This window comes from Phodopus roborovskii, unplaced genomic scaffold, assembly GCF_943737965.1.
Source record: "Phodopus roborovskii unplaced genomic scaffold, PHOROB, whole genome shotgun sequence".
Classification (NCBI taxonomy): Eukaryota; Metazoa; Chordata; class Mammalia; order Rodentia; family Cricetidae; genus Phodopus; species Phodopus roborovskii.
The window spans coordinates 31,801-45,644 of NW_026125148.1; the positions used below are offsets into that span (position 1 = coordinate 31,801).

Below are 13,844 nucleotides of genomic sequence, written 5' to 3' on the forward strand. Positions count from 1 at the left end.
CTCTTTGCCAATCAAGAATCTTGCCAGATTGGTTCCTAAGACTGGAACTGTCAGGACTTTTCCTTCTTCCTGCAGGAGTATACAGTAGCTCCTCTTCTGAAATGAGTGCTTTGGAGGAATCTCAGGAATACCTATGAAGTGGATCAGGTGTAGAAGATTAGGATGCCCAGCCTTGGTCTGCAGGATGTCAGCCATCTGATGACTGAAAGTCACTGTGACTAGATGCATTTTATCCTAAGTGTCATTGCTGCTGTGTATCCTTCAGCTATCCTTGAAGCTCCGTTTTAATTTTAGAAAGTGTAGGAGACAGGAAATGACTATGAACTCATGTTTAACAGGCTGCATCCTATCAACTAAATGTACATACTTATATATTGCTGATGTTACAGAAATAAATAGCAAAATAATGGTATATATTTTTACACTCAATCTCATGCCTACTGTGGTTGTTTGAATAGGAATGGTTCCCATAGTCTCTTATATTTGAATGCTTGGTTATTAGGATTAGGGATTAGAGGTGTGCCCTTGTTGGCATGGGTGTTGCCTTGTTGCAGGAAGTATGTCATTGGGGAGTGGGCTTTAATGTTTCAAATGCTCAAGCCAGGCCTAGTCTCTCTCTCTCTTCCTGCTGACTGCCAATCTGGATGTAAAACTTTTTAGCTGCTTCTCCAGCATCATGTCTGCCTGTGTGCTGCCATGCTTTCTGCCATGATGACAATGGGCTAAACTTCTGAAAGTGTAAGCCAGCCCCAATTAAATGTTTTTCATTATAAAAGTTGCCATGGTCATGGTTTCTCTTCATAGCAATAGAACACGGACTAAGATACTACTAACACAAAGATCTTATGTTCCTAAGGTCATTTGTAATTGTAAAAGATGCAAAATACAACAAGCCAAACATTGTAATTATAGACACAATAAAAGTTTCAGACCAACCATTACCAAATTTAGCATAGTTTTTTGATAGATAGCCTTCACTACCTAGTTAGATTATATCATGTTATCTCAATGTATTTTTGGCAAGATCATAACAGCCTTAAGATTCAGGCAGACTATCTCTTGCTATTCCCACTTTGTGTAGAGGAAAGTAGTATATAAATGTGTAAGAGTTTTTTTTTTTTAAAAAAGATTGAGATCTAGCAACCCATGTGTTTCTCACTCAAAGGCTATTGTGTATAATAGGAGGAAGAAACCAGTGTTTCCATGGTCAGAATCCAAAGAGGTAGTCGGGAACCCAGAACATTCAGTATAATGTTTCCCAACCTTATATAACCAATAAAACATATTTAATAACATTTCTTTAAAAAATCTAAGGGGATAGGGAGATGGCTCAGTGGATTAAAGTGCTGTGAGAACTAGTGTTCATATTATTATCAACAATATTAAAGCCAGGTATGTGTGGCACTGTATGGGAGGCAGAGATGGGCTCTGCTGGACAAAATGGCTAGCTAGACTAACTAAATCAGGCAAGTTCCTCAGTTAATTGAGAGACCACACATCAATAAATAATGTGGAAAATGATGGAGCACACCAGTGTCAACTTCTGGCCTCATTGTGTATGTGCACATACATTAACACACACACACACACACACACACACACGAGAGAGAGAGAGAGAGAGAGAGAGAGAGAGAGAGAGAGAGAGAGAGAGAGAGCGCTAGGGATAAGGTTCAGTTGATAAAATGCTTGCAAGTTCCTGAATTTGATCCCCAAAACCTTGTTTGGAAAAAAAACTGTGCTATATGCATATAACCCCAGCTCAGAGGGGGTGGAGATGGGAGGATCCCTGGGGCTCACTGCTCAGCCATGTTCTCTTACATGGCAAGTCCAAGGCAAATGAAAGATTCTGTTCTGAAAGGAGGAGTATATGACTGCAGAATGTCACCCAAGGTTGTCCCCTGTTCTCAACATGCAATCCAATCTCATATATATCCTCCAGCATACATGCACTCACACAGATCCTTGATATATATCACATAATATAATATTTTACATGTGTTGGGGTGGCTGTGGCCTTGTTGGAGGAAGTATATGTCACTTGGGGTGTTTCAGATGCTCAAGCCAGGCCCAGTCTCTCTCTCTCCATGCACATGCATGAATATAACATATATGGAGGTGGTATAAAGAGAAAGAATAGGAAAGGTGTACCTCTCTATTATCCTGGAAACAGGGAGATAAAGTCTGAGACTGACAGGTGTGCAGCACAGAATTAGCACGGGGAGCTGGCAAAGCTGGCAGAGATGGTTGTGTATTCAGTGTCAGTCTTCAGCTGGCGTTGGTTACTATGATAGTAATCTGTGAGGTGAAATAACAGATATGATGGAAACAGAGATAAAGACAAAGATTGACATGAATACAGCCCCTAAATTGAGAGCAGAGATGGAGGAGGATGGATAGATATAGACAAATAGATGGTAAACAGATTTATTTTCCTATGACAGCCTCTCATCCATGCTGTTTAAGCCTTTTTTCATATCTTGAGCTAATTACAAAATATGAACAATTGTCTCAACAGTTCAATGAGGACTCTCATTCTGTGTGTCTGTTCTCCTTGGGGCAAGCTTGTTTGTGTAGCCCAGGTTGACCTCAAACTTGTGGCCTTCCTTTCACTTGTATTTTTACCTACTGGATCACAATTTCAAACGGTAGACTTCATCAGAGGGTTATCCCATTACTATCATGAAGGGACATGGTGATATGCAGGCAGACATGGTGCTGGAGAAGGAGATGAGATTCCTACATCTAGACCCATAGGCAACAGGAAGTGGTCTGAAGGTATAACTTGAACACAGGTAAACTTCAAAGCCCACTCTCACAGTGACATGCTTCCTCCAACAAGGCCACACCTCCTAATAGTGACATTCCCTGTGAGCTTATGGGGGCCAATTACATTCAAACTACAACACCCACTCCCTCTTGGGAGACTGAGGCAGGAGGATGTGCCTTATTAAAATCACTGAGACAGATCAGTAAGTAAACAGAAACCACATTTGTTCCTTTCCAAACCTGGTGCTCTCAAAGTTCTGTTCTTGCACAGATGAAACCATGGGTAAACCCTGGAGCTGTGCTTGGCCCACACTTGATATTAAAAAGCCTGAGCTGATGGGATCTTAAAACTAAAATGCACATAGTGGAGATTGGGATGAAGTCAGTGCTGTTTCCCTGGCAAAGACTCCCTGTCTCAGAGACATGACTTCTACTCATCCTGACTCCTAAAAGTTTCCACCACTCTCAGAAATTCTATCAATTAGACAACAAGCTGCCAGCACACAAGTCTTTGGGGACATTTAAAGTCCAAACCATGACAGTCTCATATCGATGTCCTGCAATCAGCCAGTGCTAACGTGTTAATTCTCATCATTATTATTATCTTCACAGTGACCCTTGGGATACAAACAAAACTGCCTGGGGTTAATTTTTAGTATAACATGAGAGTAAATTAACTGAATCAATGTCAAGACCAAGAAAATGACATTCAGGGTAATCCTGAGTATCTTAGTTTGGGTTACTATTGCTGTGATGAAATACTATGACCAAAAGCAACTTGGTGAGGGAAAAGTATATTATGCTCACATTTCCATGTAGCAGTTCGTCATCAAAAGCAGTGAGAGCAGGAACCTGGAGGCAGGAGCTGATGCAGAGGCCATGGAGAAGCACTGCTTACTGGCTTATTGATCATAGTTTGCTTTGTCTGCTTTCTCATAGAACCCACGACTGCCAGCCCAGGGATGGCACCACCCACATGGGCTGGACCATCCCACATCAATCACTAATGAAGAAAATACCCTACAGGCTTGTCTACAGCCTGATCTTATGAGGGCATTTTCTCTATTGAAGCTCTCTCCTCTCTGCTGACTCTAGCTTGAGTCAAGTTGACACAATGCCAAAACATCAGGATAATTAACAAAGACATGGTAATTACAAAGCTATGGGCTGTATATCTTTTACTATGTTCTAAACTTTTTACAAGTTACAGTAACATGGGAAGTCTGAAAAGCACTCTTGTGTACATTGCAACCTTTTAGAAGTATCTGTTTTTGTTTCCTACTTTCTCAGAGAAAAAGAAAGACATGGAAAATGCCTAATTCAGAACATCAAAATCCCCATGAACACAAGCTTCATAAAAGGTTAATCCATTTCTCTGACTGCTCGTTGTAGCCATGGTAACTGTTGAGAAATATAACCAATTTTGTCAGTTTTCAAAGTATGTTGGGGAAAAGGACAAAAAATGGCAGCCCCACAGACAAGTGACTTGATGTGTCTATGGTCATACAAGGTCACTACAGCCTCTACTGAACTTTCAATAGCAGAAAAAGCAGCACAGCAAAACAGAATGAACACCTGTGAGTGACAAATTACACAACTGCCCCGCCTCTGAATCAACCCCACGAGGTCACTGTACAGACCCGAGTCTGTCACTTCTTCCCTTCTGCCTCAGTTGGACTGTCTGTAAAGTTAAGTAACTCTTTGGGTGACTTTACAGTCCATAACTTCCCGTGCAATTTGGTAAGCACCATGGATAGCTGCCTCTCCGACCTGTGGGCATCTTCCCTGGCTCCTGGGTTAACTGTCTAGAACAGGAAGAACTAGTCCTTTTGTGGTCCATCTGAAGACCTGTACAACTGTCAGCTCCTCAGACCCTCACTTCTTCCCCCACCGCATGCGTTCTATAAATTGCAAGTCACCTGTGCAATTTGCAAGTGATCCTACTGTTTGCCTGAGCTTCTCTTTCAGACACAGAAAAGTGCTGTGAAGAGAGTGAATTGAGCACAGAGGAGACAGGAGTCTGCTCCACTGAGACCACAGTCTCCCCTTAGACTCTGATTCAAATATGACAAGTTACCGAATCAGTATTCTAAAATGAGTGTTCGTTCTCTCTCCCTCACCCCCTTCCTTCTTTTCTCCCTCCCCTTCCTGCCTCTCCCTCAATCTCTTTACCTTTCCCCCTCTTCCTCCACGCAACCTGCTATCTCATTATATGTGTCTGTATGTGCAAATGCACGTATGTGTCTGGCCATAAATTTCCTATTAGTATAGCAGAAACAGTGCCCAGTGTTGGTAGTGACTGACTTGCTTTGAAATTAAGACATCAAATGATCCTTCTAGAAGATCAAGAGCTTAGTGCTATCACTTTGGGCAGCATATCTCCCAAATACACCCATCAAGTTTCCCATCTCCAGAGTTCCTTCCGGGTTACTCAATGGTGTTTCTTCATAAATTCCCTTGCTGACTCTCAGCCCAACCACCAGCCACCACTGACCCCCTCTAGCCACAACCTTCATCTTTACATGACTTAGAAGTGAGTCTGATAGCCTCTCTTTCTCTGGCTTCTCCAGAGACCTGTCTCCTGTGTTGGTCATGTCAAACCTTTGGCTTGACTTGAAGGAAATGTCTGACAACTATGTTCGGAGAAATGTACCCTCTCTCCTAGGCCACAGGGCTATAAAGTGAGACCCTATCGCAACAAATAAAGAAACCACCACAACAAAAAGAGAATAGAAAAGAAACTTTTTCCAGAGGCCTGGAGTAGGGAAGGTTAATGTCAGCAGGACCATACTCCTTGTCCCCTTCTATGCTCTGTTTTGCTCTGTGCAGCATGCTTACACAAGAGCCTTGATCCAAGATTTGGGATCCTATAACACTGTTCATAGACATCCAGACACCTGCTGATATTCAGAGAAAGCCTAAGATTCATACCCTGAAAACCTCTCTCTCTTAGAATGATGAGTACTATTAACAAAATTATTTCGAATAGCATGTGGTGGTTGTAACTGAATTAGTATTTTAAGCGGTTGCTTACAGTTTTAGTACTATTAGGTGACTATTATGAGTAGATGAGCCAAGAATAGTTAAGCCCTACTTCCACCCAGGCATTTTACTTCCCAAGTGCAGTATAGCAGCAGGGAGTAGGAGCCAGACCACCAGCACATGTGATCTGGGACAGAGTGAAATGTTTTCTGTTTCTTTGCCTTTAAGTTATTTGCCTTCAATTGGTTTTGATTAAAAGGAGGACTAGCTAGCTCGCAAGTCCAAGAAGGTCTAAACCGAGAGAAACTGAGAGCAGAACCCACACAACTCATCTTGAGCTGTTCTGGAATACACTGGGGCTACAGCCAAGACCTGGTTCCAGCTTGGTCACTTTATGTGAATAGAAAGAGCAGCCAGAACACAGGTGGCTCCCAGTGGGACCATGGGGTAGAGGGAAGGAAGGAGGGAGAAGGGAGTTTTCCTGGACATATCTAGAACTTCAGCATCCTGATTGGTGGTGTCTCTCACTGAGCACTTTCCCAGTGTGAATAACCCATCACCCCCACCCACCACACAGCTATTGCCAAATTTGGTCCAATCACATTCTTGGACACTGATCAATTAATTTGTTCTGGGGAACAAACAAGAGGTGGTAAGAAAGATTTACCTATGTCTTTGACATGTTCATTTCCTCCTATTTTACCTGCTTCATGAAACATGGTTAAAAAACAAGGTGATTCTTCTTTTATGCAAATCTAGGAAACTCTCATTCCTTATATCTCCATGGTATCTTAATTAGCTCACTAAGGGTAATGGGTGAGGCGCAACACTCCAGTTTTGAGGATGCCACTCATCAATACATACCTCATGGGCTGGGTGAGTGGCTCACCTTTGCAAATCTCAGGACTAAGATGGCAGAGACATGAGGATTGCAAGCTTGAGGCCAACCTTGGTTGCACAGCGAAACCTTGTATCAATCTATCAACAGGAGCCTGGCAGTGGTGGTCCACGTCTTTAATCCCAGCACTTGGGAGGCAGAGGCTTGTGGATCTCTGTGAGTTCGAGACCAGCCTGGTCTACAAGAGCTAGTTCCAGGACAGGCTCCAAAGCTACACAGGGAAACTCTGTTTTGAAAAAAAAAAACAAAACAAAAACAAACAAACAAACAAAAAATCAGTAGATTTCATGGGGCCATTCATATCTCAACAGGGATTTTTTTTTTTTAAGGCTCTGAGTAACTGTTATGACCAAGACCCAGAAAATGAAATATAACTGATCTCAAGAATTCCTTACATTTCACTAAGGCAAAATTCTTTCCCAGTACTAGCTAGACATGAATTGATCAAAGGAAGGGGCACTTCTGACTGTGTACATGGAAGTTTTATTCCAGGGTCTACACTACCTAAAGCATTGCCTTGTGATGCCAGTTGTGGACACAGTCTGAGAAGGAACAAACAGCCTTCCCCAACTTTAACATTCAGTAGATTTGGCCATTATAGTCTTAATCATGAAATGACTTCTTTTGGTGCGTGTTATAGCTAGTCAACACATAATCTCTGCTAATTACCATCTTTTATAATTAAATCTAGAACAGAAGTCAGCAAACTACAGCCCAGAGGGAAAACCTAGCTTGCTGGTTATTTATAAATATAGTTTTACTAGAACACATCATTTTATTTACATATAGTCTGTGGATGCTTCCTAATATGACTGAAAAATCTGAGGAATTATGAAGGAAATCATGGACCACAAGACCTTGGATGTGGCCTAAGCAGACTTCAGGAAAGTTAGTTTTCAATGGTGTTTTTTGTCAAATGTTGCTTGCAATGTGGTGTTATAAATAAGAGACTTGTGTGATGTTTACGCAGGTTACACACTGAGGCGTATCAACTCTTCTTCACAAAGAGGCACAAAAAGAGGTAAACAAAAATGTGATTTATCAACTCTTAAGAATAAGAATCTTTTTTTTTTTTTCTTTTTAATCTTTTTTGGTTTTTCGAGACAGGGTTTCTCTGTATTGCTTTGGCACTTGTCCTGGAACTCACTGTGTAGACCAGGTTGGCCACAGACTCACAGATATCTGCCTGCCTCTGGCTCCCAAGTGCTGGGATTAAAGGCGTGCATCACCAACACCCAGCAATGAATACAAATATTAAGTGTTCTTGACCCAGGGTTTCACTATGCAAACCTGGCTGGCCTGGAACTCACTATGTAAAAGAATCTTACCTTGAACTCATAGATCCATCTGCCACTGATTTCTGGGTGTTAGGATTAAAGCCATGGCCACCATGCCTAGCCCTAGTTTGGGGTTTTTTGTTTGTTTGTTTGTTTTTATTTCTATACAAATAAGTCATTTCTATACAAATAAGAAGTGTCCTTTGATCATATTCCACCAGTACCACTGGCCCTCCACTCCCGTTCCCTTTGGTCCTCTGTGTCTCCTAGACAAATTTGCTCCTACTTTTTGTTATCTGTGTCTCTGTACAAATTTGTAAGAGCCAAAGATGAGAGCAAACATGCCTTTGTCTTTCTGAGGCTCACTTAGTTTCTTTAATATAATGATCTCCAGTTGTATCCATTTTCCTGCAAATGTCATAATTATGATTTCTTATGGCTGAATAAAACACCACTGTGTACACAAATCAGCTTCTCTCCCTACTCCTCCATGGTGGGCACCTCAGGCGGTTCACAGAGTGCTGCAACAAATGTTGATGAAGTTCTTACTATGCACTCTGTTTGGTGAGTGACAAACTAGTTTTCTGATTTGCTGTTGAAAGCACTAACAAATCTTAAGATCATCATCAGTACTGGTCAATTTCAACAGCAATACAGATTGCTGATAACTCCCAACCCAGATTAGTTAGTTGATTTGGGAGGGATCCAGAACTGCATATGTCCTCATGTGCTGACCACTCTCGAGGGAGAAGGTAAAGTATGTGATCCACATGATATCTACCATACCTTTTCCATGTCCACATGGAAAGCCACAGAAACACACAGATCTTGATGGCAATACAAGACCAGTGCTCTAATTCCTAAAATCCTGTGTGCCTTTAGCCTGTTGTTTGCCCTTTTCTAACTCAATTTATCTCTCTGTAAAGATGGGATATAGGAGGGGGCTGGGGGAAGATGGCTCAGTGGTTAAGAGCACTGACTGCACTTTCAGAGGATCCCGGTTCAATTCCAAGCACCTACATGGCAGCTCATAACTTCCTGTAACTCCAATATCTGGTACCTGCACACAGACACCTGCCAGGGCCACTGTTGCTTTGATAGACTGCACTGAAGCGACCTTGGAATTCTCCATCCATGTTACCACAGCCCCTGTGTCTTTGATAGATCTCTGAACTGGCTGGGAGGGCAGAGCCACCACTATGGAAGTTCATTGTAAGGCCTTCAGCAACTGGTTCAATGGAACTGGATCCATGCACTCTGGGAGTCATGCTCTGATGCCAGGAAGAGGATGGCCTTGGAAGGCTGGAATATTGGAAAGGGTTTGACAAGCTGCAGGCAAATGAGACAGACATACTTATGCACTAGCACCCGGGCTGCTAGGCACCAGCAGGCACCCAGGCATGTGCGGCACACAGGCAGGCAGACTGAGTGAAGGAAGGCATAAGGACTACATATAGACATACACAGGCAGGCAAGTAGGTAAAGATGACCTCAAAGCCATATTGATACAGACCACACAAAAGTAGCACTCTGTCAGAACTCATTATCTAAGAGATGACATCACTATTTACTTTGGGGTCTCCGGACGACATCTGGTGTCAGCCGTTTTGGGCTAACTCATTGTCACCCCTACCCTCTCCTCATGCTTCCCACCGTCCAGTGTCATCCATGCTTTACCTGACTTATAACAGATTCCATTTCAGTACCATGATGTTTAAATGTAAACACCCTCATGGGAAAACCCAGTGCATTTTTAGCTGCAGAAACTGAAGTGGGTGGAGGAAAGGTGGTGCACAGTTCTAGAATAAAGTGAATGTGTCCCTGCAGGTCCGAGAATTCCCAGACAACACAATGTGGATTTCAGCAGCCCTGAGCTTCCGGTGACCTGTGGTATTGCTAAGGGGATTCTGTATAAAAATAAATTTGAGGAAGGTGAGTTTCTAAACCTTATGTGCTCTTCGCCTGGAAAATGGCACCATGTAGGGATTGGGCTCCTGTGTTGGGAGTGTCTCATCCCAGACCTAGTTTGCGACCTTGGGATACAGGCAATGTTACCCCCATTACTGAAGCTAAAGAGAGGCCAGGTTAACGATGAGAAGGGGGCATGAGGACAAGCCCAGAGGACCCAGAAACCTTTGATATTACGCTCCTAGTGGGGACACACTGAGTGCAACTAATTACCCCAGGTACAAAAGTGTGGAAGGTTTTCTTCCAAGGGCTTCTACCAGCAATGAGTTATGTAGGTACCTCTCTCCATAGCGCACACCAAATCCAGCTACCCATGAGGAAAGCAGGTCTTGTGTGTGAATTGAACTGTTTGTAAATACTTTCAGCATGGAGATATTACTCTTGTGTTTCTGAGAATGACAGGACCTCTCTCTCCCCAAAGGCACATTCGCAGACTCCAGCCAAAGGCTGACTATGCCTGATGGTATTTCTCGGGAGAGCCTCGGCCCTATCATGTTTGTTGTTTTCTTCACCAAACCCCAGGAAGACAGCAGGAATGAGGGCATTTCCCATGTTTTTCTTTCTTTGCCTCTCTCCTGTAGCACTGGGATTAAACCCAGGGCCTTGCATATGTGAAGCAAACACTCTATCACTGAGCTGTGCCCAAAGCTGCAGTTGTGTGTATTTAAATATCGCACATCCATACGTAGCCTCCTCTTCCCACCGTGAAAAGGCCAATGAGATGCCCACTTAGCATCTCACACCAGAGTAAGCACTAGCACACTTGAATGGGAAATGATATGCCTGAGAAAGTCAGCACTAAACCTTGTGGGTCCATTAGCTGTAACCTCTGCCAAACTTTAGGCTAAGTAAGAAAAAACAGGATTTTGAATTGGAATTTGAATGCACTCAAACTTCAGCTTTCTTGTTGTATTAGTCCAGTGTTCTTTGCTCTATTGAAAATCCAAGTCAGGCTACTCCGTAAACTTAGAGGCTAAAAGGCCAAGATCAGGCAGCCTCATATATTGGCCTTTGGCGAGAGACTGGCGGCAGGTGGCATCCTGGCAGGGGCATGCCATGTAGGAGGAAGAGATGTCATCATAAGACAGGAGGCCAGACAGTCCCAGGAGAACTATCTTAACCCCAAGGCAGCACCCTCGATGCTGTAATGCCACCTCACACACCACGATGTCAGGCACCAGGTTTTCAACATTTGAACCCTGGAGGCGATGCGCTCAGACCACAGCTCAAGCACAAGTCAGTTTCTCTGTCGTCTGCATCAGTCTCTCAGATGTGAACTTCCCCTTAGGAAATGGGAATAAAACCTCTCTTGCCATGTTGCTATTAGAAAAAAAGACAACAGACATTAAATATTGTGAAAATGACAATTGTCACAGTACCACTGGTCATCATCTGTCACGACTGTCCTCCCTTCCCACAGCACAGGTCTCTGTTTCAGGTTGATTTTTATTTTCTGACTATGAGTGTTTGGCTGCATATGTGTCTATGCACTGAGTGTGCCGGGCAGCCGTGGAGACCAGAAGAGGACATGAGAGCTGGAGTACAGATGGCTGTGTGCCATCGTGTGGTCTCTGAGAACTGAACCTGGCTCTTCTGCAAAGGAGCAAGTGCTTCTAACCGCTGAACCATCTCCCTGGCCCCAGTACAGTTCTTTTGTTACAAACAAAGAAGTAATAAGTGTTTCCCCTATGATTAGACTGCCTACATGTAATGTAGCTATTCCCTGGAGATAACATTTCTAAAACCACTTTTAACATCAAATGGCATGAGTCTAAAGTATGAGAAATAAGCCCCCACCATGAACTGGAAGTGGAATGTCATAGAAGTAGCTGTGGTGACATCTTCCTTGTGGCTGGATTCACAGAAGCCTAGCAGAGAATTTTCTTCCCTCACACCCCTTTCTGAAATGCAAGCTGGTCCTATACTGGGTCATGGTAAAAGGATGAGAGAGTCCTGGTCATGTTCTAGAGATATTACTCTCTTTTTTTTTTTATCTTTTAACATTACAATAGAATGCTTTTAAAGGTGATGCCAAATGTTGGAGAGATGTGTTTGTGGTTAAGTGCACTGACCTCTTCCCAAGGACCCAGGCTCAATTCCCAGCATTCACATAGTGGCTCACAACCATCTATAACTACAGTTCCAGGCCATCCAATGCTTTTTTTTCTGGCTTCTGTGGGCAGTAAGCACAGATGCTGTGCACAGGTAAACTTGCAGACAAACACCAGTACATATAAAATAATTGAATTCCTCAAAAAAAAAAAAAAAACAAGTTTTAAGGGTAACTTCAGAGGTAGTCCTTTCTTTCCTTTGCCCATCAGGAGGAATGTGTGGCCCCTGATGACTGGGAGGGAAATGCACACCCTCCTGAGACTAAACCTGAGCCCCAGATCAGGAATGATGACGGGCCAAGAGCAGGTGTTTTCATAGCTGGCTCCTCAGGTTGTCTTGTTCTTACATGATGCTGGAGGTCCTTGTGTATGCTGCATATGTGTTGCTTTTATTGGTTGATGAATAAAGCCATTTCAGTCAATGGACAGGCAGAATTTAGCTTGGCAGGAATTCTGAACAAAGGCAGGGAAAGAAAGACAAAGGACAGTCACCATGGGACGCAAGATACCAGGACATCATCTAGGTAAGCCACAGCCTGGAGATACACAGATTAACAGCAATGGGTTAATAATTAGGAGGGAGCTAGCCAGTAAGAAGCCTAAGCCAATGGCCAAACAATTATAAATTTATATTAAGTCTCTGAGTGGTTATTTCTTAAGCTGCTGTGGGACGCAGTGGGTGGAGGAAAACTGGCCCAGCAGTTTCAAAATTGATGGAGAAAGTCTCATTTTACATTTATAGGCATCCATGTTAAGAGCATACGGAATGCGGCTGGGGAATGGTTTGCTCTCAGGGAGTTTGAAATCATAGGAAAGCGTGAACAATCCAAGAACTGGAAGCAGAGCATACGTTCCTATGGATGGACCCTGAAAGAACTGATAGAGGTATTCTGGTGGCAGATGGCTTCCATGGTCCCTGGGTAAGACAGTGGATTAAAAGCTTCTATGTGACAGGCAGCTTCATTATTTTGGGGTAAGACAACAGATTAGCAGCTTTTTCAGTGTGACCAGTAGCTTTAACTGTCATAACTTACTGGTATCAGCTATTAGCAGAATGACTGTGTCCACGATACCATCATGGCTCTTCTTAGCCAGGTTCCATGGCATGGGTGGTTGCCAGCATGCCACTCAGGTGTTCCCTTGGCTGGTTTACATTACAGCTGAGTCCTCTAAAATGCACTAACTTGCATCCTTTGGATGGAGGAGAAAGGACTGAACTTTACTGTTGACTCATTACATAAAATTTGTTGGCATGGATATAATTTAAATTAAATTTAACTATAATTTAAACTTGGAAGGTCAGTGATGAAAATGATGGATGATTACATGCCTGAAAATAAGGCGCCCCTATGGATGCCTGAGTTACAGAGTGCTCTGCACTACTTCTCCCGGTCTCACACACTTGCTCTTGAATAGCTGAGTGTGGTGGCCAAACCTCTAATCCCAGCGCTGTGAGACTGAGATAGGGAGACTGCTCAGAGCTCCAGGCTGGTCCAGACCCTGTAGTGAGTTCCAGGACAGCTTAGGTTATAGAGTGATAGCTTCCTCAACTCCATCTACTCAAAAAACAAGAGCAAATAACAGGAAAACAATTTTGAAATAAGTTCTTTGCTCTCCATTTATAATTACCCCTGAATTGGGACACTCAGGAGGTTTCCCTGGGAGCTGAACCATTTCTTTTGACTTAGGGTACACTGATCTTTCTGTCACACATCTCAGATGGCCTTTCCCTGTGTCTTTCTCTCTCTCTCTCTCTCTCTCTCTCTCTCTCTCACACACACACACACACACACACACACAAAAGCAAAAAATTGCTCATCCAGTATCAACTGAGCTGCATCT

At 43.1% G+C, this 13,844-nt stretch overlaps 1 protein-coding gene across 3 annotated transcripts in view; it reads left to right on the forward strand.

Moving 5' to 3' along the window:
• Nucleotides 1–13,744, forward strand: part of LOC127226164 (nuclear autoantigen Sp-100-like) — a 39,551-nt gene extending 25,807 nt beyond the window's left edge. Inside the window, exons 12-14 of one of the 3 annotated variants that reach the window (XM_051190076.1) lie at nt 7,617–7,667; nt 9,751–9,855; nt 12,745–13,744. In XM_051190076.1, the coding sequence (XP_051046033.1) occupies nt 7,617–7,667; nt 9,751–9,855; nt 12,745–12,926 (338 nt within the window). In that variant the 3' untranslated portion in view covers nt 12,927–13,744. Of the gene's footprint in view, nt 1–75; nt 779–7,616; nt 7,668–9,750; nt 9,856–12,744 lie in introns of those variants that run through there. The other 2 variants (XM_051190086.1, XM_051190093.1) reach the window with 2 other exon arrangements.
• The last annotated feature ends 100 nt before the right edge of the window (nt 13,745–13,844 follow it).